At 43.6% G+C, this 23,773-nt stretch overlaps 1 protein-coding gene across 21 annotated transcripts in view; it reads left to right on the top strand.

Moving 5' to 3' along the window:
* Window positions 1-23,773, top strand: part of FHOD3 (formin homology 2 domain containing 3) — a 491,479-nt gene that overhangs the window by 302,623 nt on the left and 165,083 nt on the right. For all 21 annotated transcript variants that reach the window (XM_079108491.1, XM_079108492.1, XM_079108488.1 and 18 more), the window contains exons 7-9: window positions 2,321-2,432; window positions 8,767-8,861; window positions 15,515-15,658. In XM_079108491.1, coding sequence (XP_078964617.1) covers window positions 2,321-2,432; window positions 8,767-8,861; window positions 15,515-15,658 — 351 coding nt within the window. The remainder of the gene's footprint in view (window positions 1-2,320; window positions 2,433-8,766; window positions 8,862-15,514; window positions 15,659-23,773) is intronic.

A 23,773-nucleotide genomic window follows, 5' to 3' on the forward strand; every position in this document is an offset into this window, starting at 1 on the left:
TCTAACTCCAGCACCCATGGATTGTGCTATCCATGGGGATTCTAGAACCAATCTCCTATGAATACTGAGGATAACTGCATAGCAGTTTCAGGTCATGATAAAGGATGTGAAGAGCCAGGTGTAGTTGTGAATGCCTATAATTCCAGTGACGCTGGAGGCTGAAAGAATCACAAGTTCGAGGCCAGCCTCAGGAACTTAGTAAAACGTACTAGGGATATGACTCAATGGTTACATGCCCCTGGGTTCAGTCCTTGGTATCCAAAAAAAGAAAAAAAAGGTTAAACAGTGATTAAACAGTGATATGGTATTAGTCAAGGGCTCTTCAGATGAAGTGTCATGGAATCATTTTCCATGAGGGAATTTCTCAACTCTGAAGAATGAGAAAATGCAAGGCCTGGGGTAGCTAGCTGGTTCTAGGCAGAGAACAGCCAGCAAGAAGGCACTGAGTCATGAATAAACCATGGTTTGTGGAAAAACATACTCACCCAGTTGAAGAGCTAATGGTGGTAGCAAACTGAACAGGAGTAGAAGTGATCACAGAGGTCAGAGAGCATGCAGAGGCCAGGACCTAAAGACTACAAGAGCTGCTCAAGCTGCTGGCCATGATGGGATCTAGGGGTGATGAGCAGGAAGGTACAGTGGTCAGTCTGGCTGCAGTGTAGACATTGGAGGCACAAAGCAGGGGCTGAGGTAGGAGACTAGTGACCCAGACTGAAAGGAAATTGTGTCATGTACTGCTGAGAGTTGAGATAAAGAGGCTCAGAGAAGTGACGTTTGGAATTGGCAACAGGAAGGCCACCACAGACCTTGAAAAGGCTAAACTGTGGTGGAAGTCCTATCAGATAGGGTTGGAGAGTTGATGTGAGGTTAGGAAGTGGAGCCAGGGGCCATAGTAACTCTTTAGGGAAGTTTTTCTAGGAACAGGAGCTGAGAACCAGGGCACTAACTGGAGAGAGAGATGGGATCAAGAAAAAGGTGGTTTCCTAGGTAAGACAGCAGAAAAAAAGAAAAGGGGTAGAGGTACTCATGACATGGGAGAAGTGATCCAAGGTGGGTGATGTTCTGTGCTGTTCCCTGTGGACTCCCTGCCCCCTCCCTGTAGTCTCCTTGTGTTCCTACCACTTTAACATAAGCAGATGCCTCCGGGAGGCACTGGCTCTTCCTTTTGCTGCAGAAAAAAATGAAGAAGATGGAGCTGATTGACTCCACGGTGATAGAGGCTCGGGGGTGGGTGAGGGGTCATTGAGTGATTGACCTGGTCATTAACTGGTGGATTCATTCAATGAGTGAACATCTCCAAGTCCTCTCTGGGCCAAGTGCAGTTCTAGGCCTTGGAGACACATGAAAATAAGCTTCCCTCTTTCCTTGAAGGAGTTCAGTGCCATGGGGGTTGGGGACGGGCACCAGAAGGCAAGCTGCTTGGGGGGAGTGTAAAGCTCAATGTGGGCTAAATGTTTCTTACATGCCCATTTGAACCCACTTCTGGGAGGTGATTGGTATGTGAGTTCAAGAAGGAGGTTCTCAGAAGAAAGCAGGTTTAAGGGAAGGGGGATTGTGGGCAAGGGGTTGCAGCACCACAGGGGCCAGGGGCAGGGAACAAACCTGGAAATCTCAAGCCTGTTGCAGCCCCAGGGCAGAAGGTGCTAGAGTTAGGAGTTATTGCAACTTCTGTTGGAAGTTGTGGCACGTTCTCTGGGTGAGTGACCTGTGGCCTCCCAAGGGCAAGTCCTACCTTAGTGAAGGAGATCTCTGAGCTCTATGTGGTCCCTCACAACTGCTGAGTCCTGGGCTCAGAAGTGTGGGCTCCCAGGTGCCAGGCAATCTGCTGTGCCTTTTTAAAAATGGGTGATCTGGCTCAGGTTCCTGTTATCCAAGCTGGCTGTAGTGACCTAGGGCAAGTCATTTAATCTGCTATACCTGCTTCCTCACCAGAAAAATAAGAATTATGACGGTGTCTACCACACAGTGTTGTTGCTGGAATCAAACATGATAACAACTTGGCATACACTGTCCCATTTGCTGGGAACCTGTGAGGTGTATGCTCTGTGGCCAAATGTCCCACATTCAATCTGGTTCTATTTCCTACTAGCCATGTGACCATGGACATAGTCCTTTGTGCCTCAGGTTCCTGGTCTGCACAGTGGGGAGAATACTCATCTCTGCTTCCTGATGTAGCTAATGAGGAACTAGTGAAGGAATCTGTGTAAGTGCTGAGAAGAACAACGAGGCCCTGGAGGAGATGGGTTAACTATGGTTAGGACAGTGCCCTCAGGTCCAAGGCCATGTGTGCAGCTGTCTGATGGTTTTGTTTTTTCTCCAGTTCCGCCTGGTGGTGAAGACGGCCCTGAAGCTCCTGCTGGTCTTTGTAGAGTACTCCGAGTCCAATGCACCTCTTCTCACTCAGGCTGTCTCTGCTGTTGACACCAAAAAAGGTGAGCAGTCCCTGCCCCTTACGCCAAAGCAACAATGTGTGATGCCGGGACACTTCCACATCTCACAGTCTTGAAGCAGAATGAAGAATTGGCACCATTGCCTGTGTGGACATCTCACTGCAGGAAAATTACCGGGGGGTGGGGCGCTTGTCTGTACACAGAGATCAGGGCTGAGGTATGCTGTCCCAATGAAGGCAAAGTGCAGGAACCTCCCCAGGATGGTCAGACACTGCTTAACTTTACCCTCTCCCAGCTCCCACTGAAACTCGGAGAACCAGCCCCTTTGCCCCTCCCTCCTTCCCTCCCTCCACAGCCATTCCTTGATCCCAGCTCCTGGATGTTCCTTGAACCTTTTCCCCTCTTCCCCATGCCTCTCTTCACTCAGCCCACCTGATGTCCCTCATCATTCTGAAATGCAGTTGAAAGACTTCTGAAATACAAATTTGATTACATTCCCCATTTAAAACCTGCCAGTGGTTTCGGTGTCTGCTCCAAGAAGCCCTACCACACCCTTCACCTGACTTCCAGAACCACCTGCCACTCATTTAACACCATCCATTCCCACCTTATTTATGTGCTCTCAGAAACCCAACGTGTTTTTCTCTGCTGCATTGTCACCATTGCCTGTCTGCTCACAGGGTGTGCCCTGCTCATGGGCAGGATCTCTACTGCCAAGCTTGGTGTCCTAGATCCACACCTCCCCCCGCCTCTGAGCCAGCAGGTAGCCAAGAGCGAATTCTGGATCTGGATTAGTGTGTGCCATGCTAAGTCCCTATAATGGCATGAAGCCTGACACTAAAATGCTGGGGATTCTTTTGTTTCGTCTTGTTTGTTTTCCTCCTTAATGGAACCCAATGATGATTATCACCATCTTCACAAAGACTCAAATAAGGAAGAACACAATTATGATAATAACACTTTTTCCTTTTCATGATTATAACAGTAATATTATTGTAAAAAATTTTGGAAAAACCAGTGTAAAAAGACAGTGAATTTTATCTGATCTCAACAAAGATAATAGTCAACATGTTGATATATTTCCTTACAGTAAGTGAGCACATGCAGGCTTCTGTACAAATCTGCTTAAATGTAACTGTCAGAAAGAAGCACAGGAACTAATATTACTCTCAGTTCAATTCAGTTGTGTCTGAGTCAACATTACTCAGAAACATTCCATAGGAAGCTGAATGCAAATGCAAAGGAAGATAGCTTACTAGTTACTTTGAAAGGTAGGATATAAGTTAATGAAAGCCATCCAGGACTCTACATTGGGGTTTTTAAACCGTTTCCATGAACACACAGGCAGAGCAGAGATCAGCCTCAGGCATGGTGGGTTTGGGCCAGGAGGCAGCTCCAGGCCTCAGTGTCAGGGTGTGTGATAGAGAGGAAGCCTAGCACACTGGAAGGGGCTGTGAGTCTTAGAGGTGGGTCCCAGACCAGGGCAGGTTTCCCACCACCATAGCACCTTGCCACCTGGTGCCAGGTAAGAAGAGCCTTGTGGCCAAAAGCAGATCCGGTGCTAGCCAAGAGTCCTTAATTAGGATGACTGACGGCTCAGAAACCAGGTCTGATTTTTCCAAGGCCATTAATTAGGTGGAAGGCCAGAGGTGGGTGTTTTGGAAGATAGTGAGGTGGCTCCTTCCAATCGTCCTTGGGGAAATTGTTCTCCATCCTCCAACTCTGGAGGTTACATTAGGACAATTAATGGGCTCTATCATCTCATCCTAGATTTCAGGTAACTTGTGGGCTCTTGCCATGGCAGACACATTAGAAGGAGCATCTTTCTTATGACCTAGGGGTGGATCTTCAGCTTTGCTGAGCTGGGAGCTCAGAGTCTCTTTCCTTGGACTTCACATTTCATAAAAGACCTGTTGGAAGGGTAGGAATGACCCTGAGATTAACCCAAGACTTTGCGCCCCACATCCAAGACTCATCCACAGCCCCAGTCAGAAGCGTTCTGCTGTCCTGAGTCTCTCCAGCAAGACAACATGATGGCCATCTTTTATAGTTAGTAAAAATAGAACAGCTAATGGATTGTTTTCTCAGCTTCATAGGGTTTTCTGCCTATAAAATTTCTTAAACTTTTGGCAACTGCTATCATCTGTCTGCTACTGCACTAGCAACTTAAAAAAAAAAAAAAAAACACACTAATGGAAAAACTCAAATAGCTTATCACACATGGTTCCATAGCATGTTTCTTTATAGACATGTGTGGTCTTGGCTGTGATTTTATAATACATACATATAACATCATCCTATTTTACTGCTAGTAAAATCGTTCCAGAATCCTACGATGAAATTAAACATATAAATATGTCATGGTTTTCTGCAGAGAGCAACATGACTTCCAGGTGTGTTACCACCTAGGGTTTAGAGGCAACTCTCCAGTTCTCATGTGGACCAGAGAGCAGCACCAGGTGCCAGAGGTTACTGAGGGCAAACTGAGCATGTCCATTTGTGCACACATTTACAAATAAGGCATAAATTTTACTGCTAAGAGTGGCTTTAGACTCATTCCCTAACAGAGTGAATGGCATTTTAAAGTATAGACAGTTGTCTTTCTTTGTTTTTAGTAGAAAAACTCAGATTTAAGGAATCAGCAAATAAAACCAACAAAATAAAGTACAGGTCCTCAAACAACATTAAGCAAACGTAGTTGTTCCCAAACAGATTCCTCTGATTGCTCTATAAACATCATGCGTGGTTGCCCGTGGTTTAACCAGAAGGTTCATTCTGCAGTGTAGCCAGTTTGCTCTGTGGTCCAGAGTAGAACACTTAAAGAACGGGGGTAAAACCGGAGGGAGTCAAATTCCACATAAGTAGTAATTATTATTTATGAATGAGTGAAAATTTATAGTGCCCCATTTGACCCAGGCAATTGTACTTCTGTTCAAGAGCTGGATTAAAAAGGTTGATTCAAGTTAGTATCTGGGCATGCTTGGTATGCACCTGTCTTCTCAGTCCCCTAGATCATCTTCTCTTTTGTTTGCACCTTCAAGCCACTTTCCCTTTCTGGACAGGCCTGGCCTGGCAGGAAGAAAGGCAGTGAAGCTCATGGCAGCTCTTGAGGCGGCTTTACTTTGTCATTTGACCATATCAGAGACTCCCTTTTTTTGAGATCTGCCCTGTGGTGATTGACAGGGAACTGCTCCTTGAGAAGGGGACCTCCCCTCTGTCTGCCTGCCTGTCCCACAGAGGATGGGGCAAGGGACCAGACAGGGTAACTCATTTCAAAATTTGTCATAAATCTTGGGTCACATTAATTTGGTTCAGCATAGCTTTTGAAGAAGTTCTGTTTTTCATTTGAATGTAAAGTGATGAGATATGACATAATTCTTAAACATGTGTGTCACATATGATTAATGGGGGGGGAAGTCCAGCCATCATTTCAGGCAATCTGTCTGTTTCTGCTCCAGAACATATTGGCGGGTGAGGGGTGTTCAAAGCCTGGTGAGATCCTGACAGAGCTCCAATTCCAGCTCCGCTGTTCTTTAGAGAAGTATCTCTGGGGTGTGCATCCATCATGGGGAAAGGCATGGAGCACGCCGGGAGAATCTTCCGTGTGAGCGTTAGACCACCTCATGTGTGAAGTGTGCTGCTCAGTGTCTTATTTTGCTTTAGTTTTACCAGAGGAGAGTGAAAGAAAAGTCTTGAGCCATTTCTCTGTGCTTACTTACTTATTCTGGGTTGAGAGAGAGGCCCTGAGGTTTGGTGACATGAGAGGGCTGACCTGGGAGCCTGTGTAGAAGGCCCACCTCTGTGTAACTGTGGTTGTCACCACCAACCAGCACCATTGTAATTCTAGTCACCAATGTTCGAGTGCCTCTTATGTAACAGATAGGACCCTCTGTATTTTCTCATGTACTCAGTTATTTAGCAAGTATGCAAGTATCGGCCGTGTGCATGCAGACATCAAAAAACAGCAGGCTTATAGAGCTTGTACTCCAGCATTTAAGTGGCGGAGGTAGGCAGTGGAGTCCAAGACAGTCGATAACAATAATTATTGACTTCTAATGTACCCATCAGTGCTTTATCTCAGTAACACCTTGAAGAAATCCTGTAAGGTAGATGCTTCCAGATGAGTCTTCTGAACTGACCTTCATTCCACTGCTTTGGGACCCGGTTTCTTTCTGTCTTATGGAAAGGGGTGGCGTCAAAGGGTTTCTCATTCAGATACAAAAATGCCCCCAATACACACAGTGGGGAAGATGGGAGGATGAGCTGGACCACTTGGTACTGATGGGGCAGCTCCTAACAGTCCCAAGTGCTGGTGCTTAACATGAGTCTAGTCTGTACCCCACCAAAGCTGTCTGTTAAACCAAATATTTCCTCCCCTTCACCTTCATCCTAAATGGTCTCAAAACCATCAAAGGAGAGTGAACATTTATCCCAGCAGTATGTAAATATATGCATGTTTCCAGACTTAAAATCCTTCATGATTATAAGGGAATCGAATATCATAGCTGAATATTCAGTTAGAGTAAGCCAGTGTTTGTTCTAATCATAATGGATTAGATGTTGCATGCAGGTTTGTTCATCTGTGTGAGAGAGGGCTGTAGTCTGGCTACTTCCTGCCAGGGCTGCAGGCCTCTGCATCTTGGCTTTTTTTCTTTGGTCCTGTTGGCTCTTTAGCTTCAAATTAAGCAACCTGGAAGTGGGTCCACTAGTACTACTAGAAATTCTTGGTTTCAGTGTTTTCTCCCCTATACCGTGTTCCTTTTAACCATAAGTGGGTAACTCTCAAGTACAGATGTTTTATGCTGAGGTTTGGTACTGTGTGTGAATGGTAAACACAAGCAGAGGCACCCAGAGCTCTTAACTGCACCTGGATGGTAAGACTACGAGTCTACTGACCGTGACGGTTGACCCATGACAGTTGACCATCTTGAGGGCTGAAATGGTTACTTTGCTGGGGTTTAAAGAACAATTAGACTGTGGTGTAGACTTCAAAGAAGTTCAGTGATAAATATCAGCCAGGCTAATTTGGCTGCCAGCAGGGAATGGAGCATGCCTTTGCACTCACAGTTAGAAAGGTCGTGGAAGACTGACTGGCTTGACAAGACTGGGTATCGCTTGTTGGAAGAACCAGAAGATCTCTCCATGAAACTGAATCTGTCTTTAATCCTCTGCTCCTATTTCCTTATTGTGTGCATCTGCCCTCTCGTTCTTTTCAAATTACTCTAGCTTTACCCACTTCATGCAGAGATCTTTATTACTATTCAGCATTTTATTGAACACATATTATATGCCAGCCACTGTGCTAAGAGCACAGAGTTGAACAAGACAGATATTTCTCTGCCCTGGAGGAACTCTCATGTTAAGGTCATTGTCAGCTTGGACACAAAGCATCAAAAGATAATCAGTTGGAAACTACTCTATTTAGGTTATTTCCAATGTCCCTTTGAAGCATTTATATAGAAAGCAGAGAAGAACTTAATATTCCAAACCACCAAGCCAAAGGAAAGGCAATGCTTACTTTGCTTCAAACATTGCTCTGAGGCATGGGAAGCCATGTCGGGGGGGGTGCTTCCCCCTTTGCAACCTTGCCTTGTGGGTTCTGAACATGAAACATTTTTTTCTGCCTCTTCTGAGCCTGGGGAGAGCTGCTCATGAGGCTTCCCCTACAGAGGTCACTCAGGAGCCACCTCTTATCCTAAGCTCTCTGCAGGCATTCCTCACTGCAAGATGCCTCCCTCACTAAGTGACATGATGAGCTAAATGCCTCTGCCACTCCTCATTTGTTCTGTGCCCATATTTGTTCTTGTGCCTCATAGCTCAATTAGATGGTGAACCTATCATGGGCAGCCACCCATTAGACTTTCTACTTGGTGATGCCAGGGGACAAAAGGCAGCATTCTTCTGTTCTTAAGATGCTTGTTGGACAGGTGTGTCACTGTTATTGCTTGGAGTCACTGCTAGAGTGAACAAAGATCTTCCATATCCCTTCCTCTGTGTGCCAGGGGACATTCAGACACATAGGAAGAGGTTTCCCACCCTGAGTGAAGTGTATGGCTCAAAAGTTTGCTCATGAAAAGAGTTTTAAAAACTACAAATTGGGTATACATGGAAGTTTTCAAGCAGGTAGGCATCCTGATGCTGGTGTGCATTTAATACTTAGATTAAGAGGACGAAGTTGTGGTACAATGTTGCCTGCTAGGAGATATTCTGAATTCCAAGTATGCTCAGGTCCACTCTAAGGATATTATCATACATACAGATCTGGCAGCTGAAAGACACTGCCATGGTGTGGGGAATAGTCCTTGCATATGCTGTGAAGTGAACTGGATAAGTATTGTCAAATTATTGTTTCTAATGATTTTTGCTTCACTCATAGGCATTAAGCCCTGGTCAAATATCATGGAAATCCTGGAGGAAAAAGATGGAGTTGACACGGAGCTGCTGGTTTATGCAATGACTTTAGTGAACAAGGTTGGTCGATGTGTGTTGTGGGTTGAATTGTCCACCCAAGAAGATATGTTGAAGTCCTAACCTCTGTACCAGTAAATGTGACCTTATTTGGAATTAGGGTCTTAGCAGATGTAATGCAGTGAAGATGGGGTTGTTAGGGTGGACTCTAATCTGGTGTGGTTGGTGTCTTTATAAGAAGAGAAGAGAGACATGGGAAAGATGATGTGAACACATGCATGCAATAAAGGCAGTCATGTGAAGACAGATCAGAAAGACGTGTATATGAGCCCAGAAGTGCTGAGAAAGGCCAGCAACCATCCAGGTTGGGGCAAAGAGGGAGTTTTCCATTGAGCCTTCAAAGAGGATACATGGCACTGCTAATGCCTTAATATCAGACTTGCAAGTTCCTGTTACAAGTCACCTAGTTCATGGTACCTTGTTTCAGTAATTCAGGGATGCTAACATGTATAAACCTAAAATTTTTCCTTTAAGGGCCACACTATGTAGACCCCCAACACAGCAGCTGGAACCACAGCTGCAGTGTGTTTCTTTGCAGGAAGAAACCTTTCACGCCATGCATTTTGTGTGTGTATGTGTGTGTGTGTGTATGTGTGTGTGTGTGTGTGTATGCATGTACCATGAGGGTCGGTGTGTGTCTGCATGCTTTTGTGCTTTGGTGTTCTCTAGTAAAACCAGAAAGTTGACAGCAGAAATTCTGTGATTGTTTTTCCTATAAAGATATACCCTAAAATAAAACTTCCTTAATATCAGCAATTTTACTCTAAAGAAATAGTTCACAAGACAGGAAAAAATGAGGCCTCTTGTTCCATGGAGTATTATGTTTGGATTCTTGGGCTGAGTTGAGGATTCCTGGGAGTAGATCCCATCCTCCTTATATGACAGTGACCATACCTTTGTGCTCCTGTTCCCCCCTCTGGTCACTGACTACTTGTAGGGCAGTAGCCATCCTTAGATCTCATCCAGAGATGCTGCTTTGAGGCAGGGGGACCCATGATGACTGGATTTGGGACTAGACCTGCTCCTTTGAATTGTCACACCCTGGACCCCAGGTATCATGTCAACCACCCTGTGAACTTTCCTCATATGCTCCAGGCTGTTGAGTATGAGTCTCCCACCTGTAGTGATAACGAGGGCTTCAGAAAGATCCAGGGTCCCTTCCTGGCATATAACTGGAGAGATGTTTCTCCTGATGGACTGAAGATGCATTTGTAGAACAGCATAATTATAAGGAGCAACTTCTCCCACTGAATAGTAAAATGTGCCCACTCTAAGGCTTAAAAGCGTGTACTCTGCTCTTTCCTCAGCATTAAGGGAACTGTGCAGAGAAGCCTGAAACAGCCTCCAGTGTTCAGAACAACCTGCCACACTATTGGGGACAGGGTAACCTCCTCCACGACTGGGGGGGGGGTATTGCTAAATGAAAATAAATGTCTTCTTTGAAGGTATGCCACAGTAAATCCCAAATAGACTCAAGAGTTCAATGTAACACATTAAACTTCAGGGAAAAAATACAGAAAGGAATAAAGTTAAAATTGATTTCTGGTTGATAAAGATGCCAATTTAAAATGAGTGACAGGCTGACTTTCCAAGAGCAAGGAGTTTATTTGGGAATAGCTGGGGATAGCAGTCTGGGATATACATGCAATGGGAGGCCACAGGCACGTTCCAGGAGGTGGTGGCAAGTGGAAGTGTTTAGGAGAATAAAGAATTCCATGTAGGCTGTTCGGAAACAAAGACCATTAGCTGCAAGGGTTGTGGCAGGAGTTGGAGTGAGCTCATTGGTGGAGACAGCATTGTTAGCCAAGTGTCCTTTAGCAAGCACCTTATCTGGAATACTGCAGTTTTCCGGAATTCCTTGGATGGTTCCTAACATAGGCTTACATGCATGAAGTCTCCTCTTTTGTGGCCTCTTGGCTCCATTTTGCTTAGGTTTGACATAATTCAATTTTGGTACTGACAACTTTCATAAAGATTCTTTTACTAATAAAACCAATAGAAAAAGATTCCAAAGGAAGGGATTTAAATATGTCACTGCATAAAATTGTTAATGGTTTTGTTTGTGAAATGAAAAATCACAAATTATAGCTAGAAGGCAAATGACAAACTACAAAATTGGTTGCCAGAAGCAGGGCAAAAAAATGATCCTAAATATATTTTGGAACCCAGTAGAAAAATGAAAAACATTAAAGCAACTAAGAATAAAAAAAAGTACACAGTGAAACAATATGACATTTTTTTTCCCAAGGTCCCATGACAATGATTGCTTTTTAATGAAATGTCATTTGTTGATGAGCCCATGGGAAACTCTCAAATGTCCCTGTGCAAAACCTTAAGAATTCTGCTATTATTTTAAAATCTATTTGTGTGCTAACTTCAACATGTGATTTGAAGCAATTTTCTGTTGGTTTTTTTAAAATTAAGGTCATCTATTTCCTGTCCTTTTGTGTCACAGATCTTGTTTTGTTAAAACACTGGATTTGGCAAAAATGGAAAATAGACTCTTTGCCTGCAATTCATCACAATTCATACCAATACAATTGTCCATTTTACTGAAAGAGGCCATGCCCAGTCCTGTTTAGGATTGCACCAGCACCTGGACGGCATGAGCACTCTTGTCAGTCGCTGGCAAGGACACAGTGCGTGGGACACAGTACATGTCATCTCTGTGGCACACTGTGGTATTTAACATCCAGGAATGCCTCCCTCCCTCCTTCTCTTCTGATGGTTCTTCTCCTACTTTGTTGTTCTGGCTCAGACAAGGAAGGTCCTGGAGGATGTTCCCAAATGGTAACCCTTTCCTTAAAAAGGTCAAGAGACCGCTGCCACTCACACTGGGTTTGTTTTGTTTTGTTGAATTGGAGGCGTGTTTATTGCCCCAGTGAGTAAAATGCTCTGAGATACCAAACAGAATAACAAATGTTAAAATGGATCTGGAAAAAAATGCAGACTCTGAAATCTGGGAAATTATATTGCAAGTTGGGTGGTTTCTAACTAGTATTGATTTCAGTAAAATAAACGGTGGTATAATAACGTGGAATTAAAAAAATTGACATTTTCATGACAAAAATAAGGACACTAAATCCTAGCCTGCCCTAGGGTCCTGAGATTGAAGTAACTCTCTTCGTTAACCAGATTCATTATCTCTCCCCTCTTCCCCCTCCTTGGTTCTGTCCCTTGTCTCCAACCAGGGCTTCAGAAGATCAGAGGGAATGTGAGAAATGAATGAGAAATGAACCCCTTCTCACCCTGATGTGATGTCCTGTCTTGACCTAGCTGAAATCCCCCTCATGAGAGTCCCTCCCTCTAAGGGGCTCAGTATGGATCAGTGCAGAAGGGGTTGAGGCAGATGCAGGGGCATGGATAATAGGAGAGGCTACTATGGGACTGGCCTGGAGCAGTCCCCAAAGGCAGGAGCCCTGGGGGTGGGAGAGCTGCTTCCAGGCCTTGGGGTAATTGACCCACATGGCATTCATACTGAGTTTTTGCCTCTGTTTTTACATTTAATTCTGTTGCTTTTTAAATACCACACAATAAAATGGACTTTCCCTTTTGGTATGCAGCTCTTTGAGTTTTAATGCATGGATGAGTCTCACCTTCACTGGAGGCTGATTTCATCTTCCCCCAAACTTCCCCCAAACTTCCCCCAAACTTCCCCCATGTTCTCGTTTTACAATGATTTCCCGACCCTCTTATTTGTAACACCTGGCAACTGCTGGTTTATTCCCTCATCACTACACTTTTGTCTTTCCAAGAATGTCGGACAGAATCATATCCCTTGAAGAGTGACTTCTCTCAGGATAATGCCTGAGATCCTTCTGTGTCCCTTCTCTGTTGTTGTGAAATGCGCTGTAGTGTGCTTATCCATTCTCCTCTTAAGAAGGGTTTGGGTTTAAAGCTTCCTTCCCATGCACAACACTGCTGGGAGTATTGGAGCATAGGCTTTGCCACACTTATTTTATTCTACAAAAAAGATTTGATGCAATCCATAAAAACCCAAGAAGGAGGTAAATGTCCTTTTTAGGACAGAGTTTTCCCTCCTGGAGATTCCAGTAAAGAATTCCTTGTCACAAGCCCTAGCAAGATAAAATCTGAGAGAAAGTGGAAGGTACCAGGTGTCAGGTGGCTGTGCTCTCTTCTGGCTTCTGAGGGAAAAGATGTAAAGAAATATTCACCTCACAGAGTCATCTGGCAAAACTGCCACCTTTGCCAAATGTAGGCAGCCTGGCAGGGTGACAGGGTGGAATTGGGAGGAAAGGCCCAGGGTCAAGCAGGCACTTGATAAATTAGCTGAGCTTGGAGAGAATCAGTAAAAAATAAATGAATACATGTTTATGGGCTGTGTCCCCTGCCCCTGCACAGGTGGAGAAGGAAGCTATATTTCTAGTGGAAGGCCAGCATCTCCCCTGCAGCCATGCGTGAAAGCTGGAGTCCCCAGATTTTCACAGCGGAAATGACAAATGACCTTTTAATACTCTTGGTTCTGTGCCTGTTATTGAGTGCAGGCTCCTGGAGTCTGTTTAGGTCTATAGATTTAGTGGTTTAATTATTTAATGGTGACCCCCCTACCTTCATGGTTGGACTCACTAAGGCGGTGGAGATTCGGTCTAGGATTTTAATCCCCTGGAAACTTCTGAGTCAAAGAACCTCAGCTGACTTCAGGTCAACAGAAAGGGCAGTGGTGAGTCAGACTACGAGAGACCCTCTTTCTGCTTCCTTCTGGCTGTGTAGAAAGTTTTAGTTCTGATACTAAATGTTGAAGTGCCCACCTTTCCCAAGTTGCATGTTTTACTGGGTCTACAGGCAGTTAGGGCATCTCTATTTGTCCTCTGCCTGGGACTGGTATTGACATTTCCCTTTCCTGATCCCTTAAGTTCCAGAGTTCTCACAGAAACCAAAGGGTGAGATTGTTCTGATAGGATTTAAAAATTTTTTTTGGTATTGGGGACTGAACTCTACCACTGAGCTACATCCACAACCCTTTTTAAGTGCTTAGGACCTTACTAAGTTGCCGAGGCTGGTCTTGAACTGTGATCTTCCTGCCTCTGCCTCCTGAGTCTCAGGGATTGCAGGAGTGCGCCACAGTGCCCAGCTGAAGATGGGGTTCTTTGAATGTGTGATTTCTCAGTTTGTGCTGGAGGCAGGCGCTTGGGTGACTCTTGCTGCTGGTGATGCAGTATTGACAGTCACATTACTCCTCTGTGAGGGCCTGTTTACTCCAGCTGATTTACAGGCTCCTGTTTCATGCCCTAACTGCAGCCCTGATTGGAGTGGTTAACTACACACAAGCATTTTTCATTAGTTCCTAATCTCAGTTGCAGTGGGTTGTATCCTCTGCACAACATGAAAAGGGAAAAGTCACTTGGGGGGTTATTAGTAGAGACATTCCTTCCAGTGTTGACAACCCCAAAATAGATGTGTCAGAGAATTAAGACTGGGCATGATCCTTATGGAAGCGTTGGTCTTAGGTCTTCTGAAGCAAGTTAAACCTTATTCAAAGTCACTTTGGAAAGCATGCAGTGTTCTCAGAAATGCAAAGGTAGGGAATGGAGACCAGTGTCTGAACTTTTAGCCCAGAATAAGTCTTGTAGAATGCAGGAATGTGTGCGGAGAAGAGACTGGAATGGCAATTCTGAGCTGGGGTTTTATCCAGTGACTTTCTCTTGCTTCAGGCAGATCCCATCCTTCCTGATAAGACCAGGGGCTTATAGTAGTTCTCCCCAAGGTTCCATCTCAAGTCTGAGCCATCCTCCCCCTTTGAAGAGAAGTAGAATTTGAAGAGGAATCGACTTTTTATTTCTTGGGTTTTTGTCTCATGGTTGCTGCTATGAAATTTCTCATGTTATCCTGAGTTTCAGAAACTGATGGGAGGCCCTACTGAATTAAAAGGGACTCATTAAATTATTCTAACACCAGCTGTTGGTGTATTGATTGTAACAGGAGTTTCTAATCACAAGGTGTATTAATTTTCTATTGCCATGTGATAGATTGCCAAAAATTTAGGAGCTTAGGGTAGCATGCTTTTATTATCTCACAGTTCCCATGGGGTAGAAGGCCAGCAAAACCTAGCCAGGTCCCAGAGGGCTGCAATCTAGGTATCAGCTGGGGCTGTGGTCTTCTCTGAGACTTGGTCCTCTTCCAAGCTCTTGTGGTTGTTGGCAGAATTCATTTCCTCTCAGCCATAGAACACATGGGGTCTTGCTCCTCCCTCGAGACCAGGAGGATAATCCCTTTCCGGTCTCTGACTCAGTGAAGACCTAAGCCCTCTTTTGAAGAACTCACTGGATTATTTACCCAGAACAATCTCCCCTTTGATTAAATCAGAATCAACTGATTTGGGGACCTCAATGACATCTACAAAATCCCTTCTCTTTGCTGAATAACATGAACTTACAATAATGTGATATCCCACTGTAGGAGTATTGAGCCCACATTCAAGGGAAAGGAACCCTTTCAATACACACAGTGGGGCAGGGGAAGCAAGAATCTTGGGGTCACTCTGCCCCTCCTATTAAGGATGTTTTTTTCTCAAATGAATTTGTCATCTGTTTTATATTGTTATAATCAAAGGCCACTGAATACCATGTAAAAAGGCTTTCAGAGCCTCTCAACAGTGTCCTAAGTCATATCTACTTTGGATTCTTCTCTTTCTCCAGACGTTGTCAGGCTTGCCAGACCAAGATTCCTTCTACGACGTGGTGGACTGCCTGGAGGAGCTGGGCATTGCTGCCGTGTCCCAGAGGCACTTGAACAAGAAGGGAACTGACCTGGACTTAGTGGAGCAATTTAACATTTATGAGGTAATAGAACATGCCATTCGTAAGTCATTAGAGCGTCAGCAAATGTCGGGGGCAGAGGCCATATGCACCGTGGACTAGGGATTCTGGTGTGTTGTAGGAGCACCCACATCACACATGGACAGTTTGCTGAAAATGCGAGTTCTCAGGCTCGTGCAGGCCTATTGAATCAGAAATTCTGAGGGTGGGTCCAGCAATCTGTTCTATGACAGGCCTTCCAGGCGGCCCTGATGTATATTTAAGTCTAAGGCCTTAGGGGGAACTCAGAGCTATTTTATTTTGTAGAACATGCACCCTGTCAGCAGCACCTTTACTCAAGGGTTAAGGGGTGGAGGGAGTGTGTGTCAGAGAGAGAGCCAGCCAGCTACATAATTTGTAGGGCCCATTGGAAATTTGGGGCCATTTGGGGGGAACAAAAAGTGCTTTTAAAGATACTCAATGTTTTTTTTTTCCTTCTGTGATCTTTCTCATCCTCTGTTTTTTGTTTGCTATATCATGTCATAAGGAAAAATTAAAATTTATTACTATTACTGTGAATTTTATTGCTCATCTTTGTATTGTGCAATGTAAGTTTAAAATGCAAATATGAGAGCTTTTAACTTGTGTGCAGAATTGGCAAAATTGTTCAATTCATACTTCAAAGCCCCTACCTGTACATGCAGTTCATTCTTACCACAACAGGAAACACTGTTCAAAACCAACTCGGCTATTTTCATTTCATTTCTCAATCTGTGTGCATTTTGCTAATGCTCTGCCTTCAATTTGCTAAGTGAGGCAGGGCTAAAAGAAAAAGGAACTCTGCGTTGTTCTGCCTTGTCATGTTTTCTGTGTTACCATTTCAAAATAAGCCTTTGACTTAATGTGGGGAAGTAACAAATATAAAGAATATGATGGGGCTCCTTAAGGTGTTCTCTCTCTGCATTCACCTTCAAATGTCATTCATATGGAAGTGGGCTCCCAGGGCTGTTGGCACCCCTGCTTACCCAACTGTGGGTCTTACTAATTCTTACATATCATGGGTCTACTTGATTCTATGCTCATGAGCAACAGGAATGGCAGATGGGGATATGGTACATAGATCCTCTGCCCACAAGCATATCCCCCAGTGCCACTAGACCACCTGACATGGGTTTCAGATAAAATTTATAATAATTTCAAGACAAACAGAAGCTCATTAAATCAAGCACAAGTCCCTTGTGAGTGTGGACCTTGTGCAACTGAACCCAGCTCTGCTTTATAGTCACCTTGGCTTCATGGCCTGTTGACTTGGAAAAAAGATTCTAAGATTTTGTGTGCATGTACCTTAACACATGTAATAAATTCCCTAGTTTTTCATGTTTAAATTATTTCCAAAGTTTTTTCAATTATGTTGTGACAGAGATATTCATTCTAAATTTTTATGAACTAGAGTTCCAGGGGAGAGATTTCTCTGTTTAATGGTTCCATTTTGATCTTTACTAGGTAAAGATATTGACATATAACTTACTATTTTCTGCAAGTTGCTGTCATAATAAATGACTTGAAGAACAGAACAGAATTGTATTTATATAATCTTGAGAAAGAAGAATCTGAATGCCAGGTACTTGCTAGCAAAGCTGAAAGCTTCCCACATCTGTCCATCTGGCCAGATTTTTGTGCCCAGATCTTTGAGCATCTTCTCCAGCTGAGCCAGGACTTCTGTTTTCACTATTGCTGACCTGTAATGTAAGTCAGTGGTGGTGGAAGGGTATGTTCTCATGTTCCCTAAAGGAGTGAAAGAAGAACAAGAATAATGAAAATGCAGAGGGAAGGGAGCTACATGCAGTTGGTTTACATGAAAGCAGAAGACAGGCTTTGGCTATCTCCCTTCCCTTGCCTTCTCCACTGTGGTCCGAACTTCCATCTCTGAGACTCTGCCCCATCAGGGGTCCAGAGGATCCCAGCTTTGGATTCTCTGGGTGGCTGCACATCTAGAAGACAGCATGATGCAGGTGAATTACATTAGTGAAACCACTGGGCAGAGAATTAAGAGTAGCCTCAATACTTGCTCCAGGGCACCAGAAACTCCTTGCTGTTCAGGTGCATTTTGTTTCTTGCCTGCCTGTTCGGCTACCTCCCCAGGTCCCTCTTTCCCTCCATGCGAAAGTTTTAAAAAGTTGCTGTGTTTTTGCCAACTTTATTTTAGCATCAAGTATATATCATTCATAAACGTTGCATTTATATATCATTTAAAGAAAATAAGACAACCACCTATGCAACAGCTTCAAGAACTAAAAAATTACCACTTGGAAGGATCCAAAATAGCCCCTTTGATGTAATCCCACTACCCCCACCTCAAAATTACCTTGCTTTTCTTTATCATTTCACCTAGAAATGGCATAATCTGTGAGCTAACAGAAAGGATCATATTATCAGGTCAGAGTCGACCAGAGATTTGCCCACTATATAACTGTACTAATAATTTCAAGAATGCAGGCTAGAGAGGTACATGTGAAACTGGGAGCCGCCTAAGACATCCCTTGTGACTCTCCAGGTCCTTTCCTTGTGTATCAGACATGTACTTTCGACCAACGATAACAGATAAGGTCTCTAAGTGAAGTTCCTGGGTCACGTTGTCCATAGAGGAACATTCAGTTATGAAATATCTCTATTTCACAGCTCAGAGGTTCGTGGCTCATAAGCACATATGTTTATTAACTCTAATCCTTAGGTACATCTTGCTAAGGGCATTCCAGAATAAGAACTCACAGCAAATACCTGTAGTCTATACTTTAGGTATTCTAGTTATGAGCATGCTTACATTAGATTGACGGCCATCACCTTACCAGCTCTTTTCCCAGAAGCATCTTTCCTCTACCAGGAGCGTAAGGACCACAGACCGGATGCTTTAGCTCCCTCAACATTTTTGTCAGTTTCAAACTCTTTGTAAACAAAATCATATTTGAATCCTTCTACTCTGTGCCCTTTTTTTCAACATTTTTGAGGCCTACCCCAAACTGTGGAAATCTAGTTTGTTCATCTTTACTGCTGATAAGTATATCACAATTTATTTACCTTAATGGATGTTGGCTGGTTTACATCTGTGCTGCCAAGCAAACGGTGTTCCCGTGAGAGTGCTTGTACTTTTCTTGGTGTGTGTATGCAGGAGATGTTTAGGTATCAGTTTTATTTAGGCCTCATAAAAAATGTTTTAAGTTTTTCTCATTTATATACCGGAAAAGTTCAAGTGGCATTTCACTTAGGCTTTTGATGGCTTGTTAGAATTCCCTTGGGAAATTGTATAGACCCATGAAGGTATGGCGGGGGGCCAGGGGATAAAAAGAGCCAGGGAGAACTTTGGTAACGATGTGTTTTTTGTTATGGCAATTTGTCTGTTTAAATTTCCTAGCCAGGCATAGTGGTGCCCACCAGTAATCCCAGCTATTCAGGAGGAAGGCAGGAGGATTGCAAGTTTGAAGCCAGTCTGTACAAGCCAGTCTATACATCTTAGTGAGACCCTGTCTCAAAATTTTTTAAAAAGGGCTGGGGATGTAGTTCAGTGGTAGAACATCTCTCCGTTCAGTCCCCAAAACAAAAAAATAAACATCCTATCTTTAATGGGATCAGATTTGCTAAATTATGATTTCCTAAAAAGTTCTGTCTTTCATCTGACTTATAAAATTGATTAGCAGAAAGACAAATATAGTCTCTTACAAATGTTTTAAAGTTGCTCATTAAGCAGTTATTTTTTCTTTATTTCTAATTTTGACATTTTCCCTCTAGATTAACTTGTGGTTTGTCCATTTCATTGACTTACCCCCCTGCCATGGTATTTTTTATATATGATTTATACTGTATTTTTTTTGTTATAACTTGATATGTTTTGCTTTTATCTTTATAATTTCCTCCGTTTGTTTTAAGTTCAGTTGTTGTTTTTCTAGCTTTTTGAGTTGGCTATTTCTTTTCCTCTTGTAACCATCCTTGCATTCCTGTAATATAACCCCCCTGGTTGTGATATGTTCTTTTTAAAAAATCTGTTGGAATTCTGTTTAATATTTGATATTTAAGATTTTTGTACCCATATTCATAAGATTGGTCTATTGGAGCTCCCCTGCCCCCACGCTTCCTTCCCTTTGCTGTACATCATCTTCATTAATTGGAGCACCACTATTGCACTAGTATCATCATAGAATTCCTGGTAACTCCTGCACTTTGTTACTGGTGGCTGTGTCTGGATGCCACCAGGATGATTGTTCGTCCTCAGTGTCATTCCCTGACTCCTCCGCCCCTCCATTTCATTTTTGATGTGTCCTATTCAGACCTTCCTGGTCAGTCTTGTGGCCTGCCTATGATTCTCCCTCATGCTTTCTTCCATGGCCCATGGCTGCCTGCCTGTCTGCCTGGATTTCTTTCTTCCTGGTTGCCATCTTGAATTTCACTCATTTATTTGAGGCTTTCTGTATGTCCCAAACTCTACCAGGGCTGTAAATGAAGAGATAAAAGATCTGTTCCTGTCCCCAAAGAACCTCCATTCTATATTATAAGGCAAGTAGGTAGCCAATTCCGCCAGAAGCTAAATACAGTGGGGCAGAGGACCTGTGCCTGACATGTCCCACCTGAAGCCTGCATCCGAAATGTGACCAGCCCTACATGATCCCCTTATTTTCCTCCCCCAAACAAAAATCCGGCAGTCTTTTTGTTTCTCTAACTTTACAAACAGCAGAGTATCCATTGTTATAAACCTGGAATTGTCCTGGACTCCCTTCTCTTCCCTGTGTCCCCACCTTTGTCCCTACGTTTAGAAGTATGATGATGGAAAACGACTATTGTCCCTTTCTCACCATCTTTCCCTAGCCTGGCACTTATGGTTTCTTGCTGGGACTATTTATTGCAACATCCTCTGATTCATTCGTCCATCAACTTGTACATTCAACAAAACTTTATGGAGTGTCTGAGTGCCAGACACTATTCTAGAACCTTGGGACACAGCAGTGAACAAACAAGACCCACCCAGCACCCTGAGGGAGCACACATCTAGTGGGGTGCAGATTGAGGCAGGGCCAAGGAAAGGGCCTGTCTCGCATGGTGGTCTAAAGGAGGAGGGAGCACTGGAGCAGGGGTCCAGCTTGGCAGGTGTGGAGGTTTGGAGGAAGGTTGGGGTTTCTCCAGGGCCTGGAGACACTTGTGTCCTGCAGGGGCTGCATCTTCCTTTTTCCTTCCTAATACCCTCCAACTGAGAACAATCTGACTATGCCATTCTGTTTAAGAAAACAAGAATGAGTGTATGAGTGAATGGCCTTTTCATGACCAGCAGGGTTAAACCTACATCTTCGACTTGGGACCAAGCCCTACACAGTCTGTGGTCTTTGTGCCTCTGTGACATTGTCTCTGCCACTCCCAGATGTCTCCAGGGTTTCAGCCACACTTAACTTTCCATTTCTTGGGCAGGAAAGGCAGGCCCTAGGGGAGCTTTCCTTTCTCAGTTCTCCTCTCTCAGTCTGGGTATTCTTCCCTCCCGTTCTCCAGCAGGTAAATGTCATTCAGGGGTCCCCCAAGATACCACCTCCATGAAACCTCTTTGGCAAGTAAAAGGGACTCTTGCTGCTTGTCCCCCGACCCCCTCACACCCACCGTTCTGATCTAATGAACAAGCCCCTTGTCTCTGTGGGCACCATTGCTAATAGTGCACAGGACATACTTGTCTCTCTGTTCCCTTCTGAGTTCCCCTAAGTCATGTGTCTCACACCTATTTAGTCCCAGGATACAGCTTCCCAGCTGCCCAGAGAAGTTCAGTAAAAGCTCCCACGAAGGTCTCCTTCCAGTAGCATACATTTTATGATGGTGTTGGCCAGGTGCTAGGTTATAGGAAGAGTATGGTTTAGTCGAAAACCAGCTACCTTCAGGGGCAAGTGCCTGGAGAAATATTTAAAATTATCAACAGAAGGCTTCAGGTAGCAGGCAGAGTTGGGGGGCAGGGGGTTTCCCTCCTTTCTGCAAGTTCATGTGTTTTAAAATGTATTTACTACCACAAGACAGTAAATATAGCTCCTTTGCCAGCTCCACTGTATGCAGGGGCAGTAAGGAAGCCAACATTTCTCACAAAAGACCGAATATTCTCAAGTGCCTGCAGAGAACGTGGGTGGACTTCTAGAATCCTTCCTCACAGTGAAGGATGTCTGGTGGCCATATGTCTCCAACTTTCTGGGGAGAGGCCCAATTTCATGTAATTTAATTCCATTTCGGAAAGGTGATATGATCCATGTTTAATTAAATTCATTTGAATTTTTATAGCCTCATATGATTTTTTCAAATACATTGATTGCCAAAATGAAAAAAAATCTTTTGTCAGATTATGTGTGCTAAATTTCAGTTCTGAATATGTGGTCTCTGTAAGGGCAAAGGCATTTTAACACCGAAGCTTTGAGGGTGAGAAATATCTCTTGCTTTTAGGACTATTAATAGATTCTATTTCCTAAGATTCTTCCATTTCACAGATGATAAAATATGTAACAATTACCTCTTGCTGTGTAACACACACCCCCAAACTTAGTGGCTTAAAACAACAGTCAGAATTGTGAACTGTGGGTCAGGAGTCTGGGCCTGGCTCTGCTGGGAGGCTTTCATATGGCTGCAGTTGTCTTGTGGCTTGACCTGGGCAGTGTGGCCTCATCCACCTGCTCTGGAATTTGATGCTGGCTTTCGGCTGGGACATGGCTGTAGCAGACTGGTCCACGTTTCTTCACATGATAGAAGCATTTCAGAAAGACAAGGCCTGCATTACACTTACCAATGACCCAGAAGCCAAAGCATGTCTTGTGGCCAAGCCTAATTCAGGGAAGAGATGATGTAAGGTGAAGAAGCAGGGAGGAGGAATTCCCTGGGACCCAACACTGTGACAGTCACAGTATGTCAGCAGATCCTCAGTGAAATGTTACTAGCACTGACAACTACTTTACTGAAAAGCTGAATTGAATTGTATAGGTCTGAATTAAGAAGAAGGTATGCGATAGCAATATAGAAAAGAATTGCCTCTGTTAGGGAAAGAAGGCTGGATGCTGTAAGTGCTAGCAGCAGTGTAACAGCATGAACTCTAACATGTTGGAAGGGTTTTTGATCCCCACTGAAGATGTTCAGATTGTTGGGGGTGTAATTCAATGGTAGAGCACACACACAGCATGCACAAGGCCCTGAGTTCAATCCTCCAGTGTGGAAGGAAGGGTGGGAAGATTGGTTCTAATTAATATACATCTGATATTAAAGTATTTTAAGTGGAGGAATAGTATGAAGGTTAGGTGTTCTGGAAATCCTTACCTTTTAGGGACATACATTAAAGTATTTACAGATGAAATGTTATGATCTTGGATTTACCTTTTAAAATTTTGGCCATGGAGCCAGGGGAAGGAGTGGGATGTAAATGAGACAAGATCGACTATGGGTTGATAATTGTTGCACAATCATAAGTGATTAACACATCACAGTATATACTCTTCTCTATACTCTGTGTGTGTTTGAGAATTTCCACAGTAAAAAATGAAAAAGACCTAGAAAATTTAAAGTGGGGTTGGGAATATGGCTCAGTGACAGAGCACTTGCCTGGCATATGTGAGTCCCTGGATTTAATTCCCAGTACCACACACACAAAAATGGAGTTACACACACACATACATGAAGCTACCATGTACGTGACCTGACAAACTCACTTCTGGGTTTTTATCCAAAAGTATTGAAATCAGGATCATGGAGAGGTAATGGTTACTCCCATGTCCACAGCACCACTATTCTCAGTAGCTCAAGTGTGAAAACTACATAAATGTCCATGGATAGATGAATGGATAAAGAAAATATAGCGTGGATATGCACTGGAGTATTATTCAGCCTTGAAAAGGAAGAAAACCTTGACATCTGCAACAACATAGTTGAACCCAGAGGACATAAGTGAAATAGGCTAATCACAGTATGACAAACACTGAATGATTCTGTTTATAAGAGGCATAATAGCCAAACTCAGAGGAGCCAAGAGAAGAATGGTGGTTTCCAGGGTCTGAGGGGAGGGGAAATGGAGAATTGCTAATCAATAGGCATCAGGTTTTAGTAATGTAAGATGAGTAAGTTCTAGAGATCTGCTATGCAACATTGTTCCTATGGTTAACCATATTATAC

This window comes from Sciurus vulgaris (genome assembly GCF_902686455.1).
Source record: "Sciurus vulgaris genome assembly, chromosome: 13".
Taxonomy (NCBI): domain Eukaryota; kingdom Metazoa; phylum Chordata; class Mammalia; order Rodentia; family Sciuridae; genus Sciurus; species Sciurus vulgaris.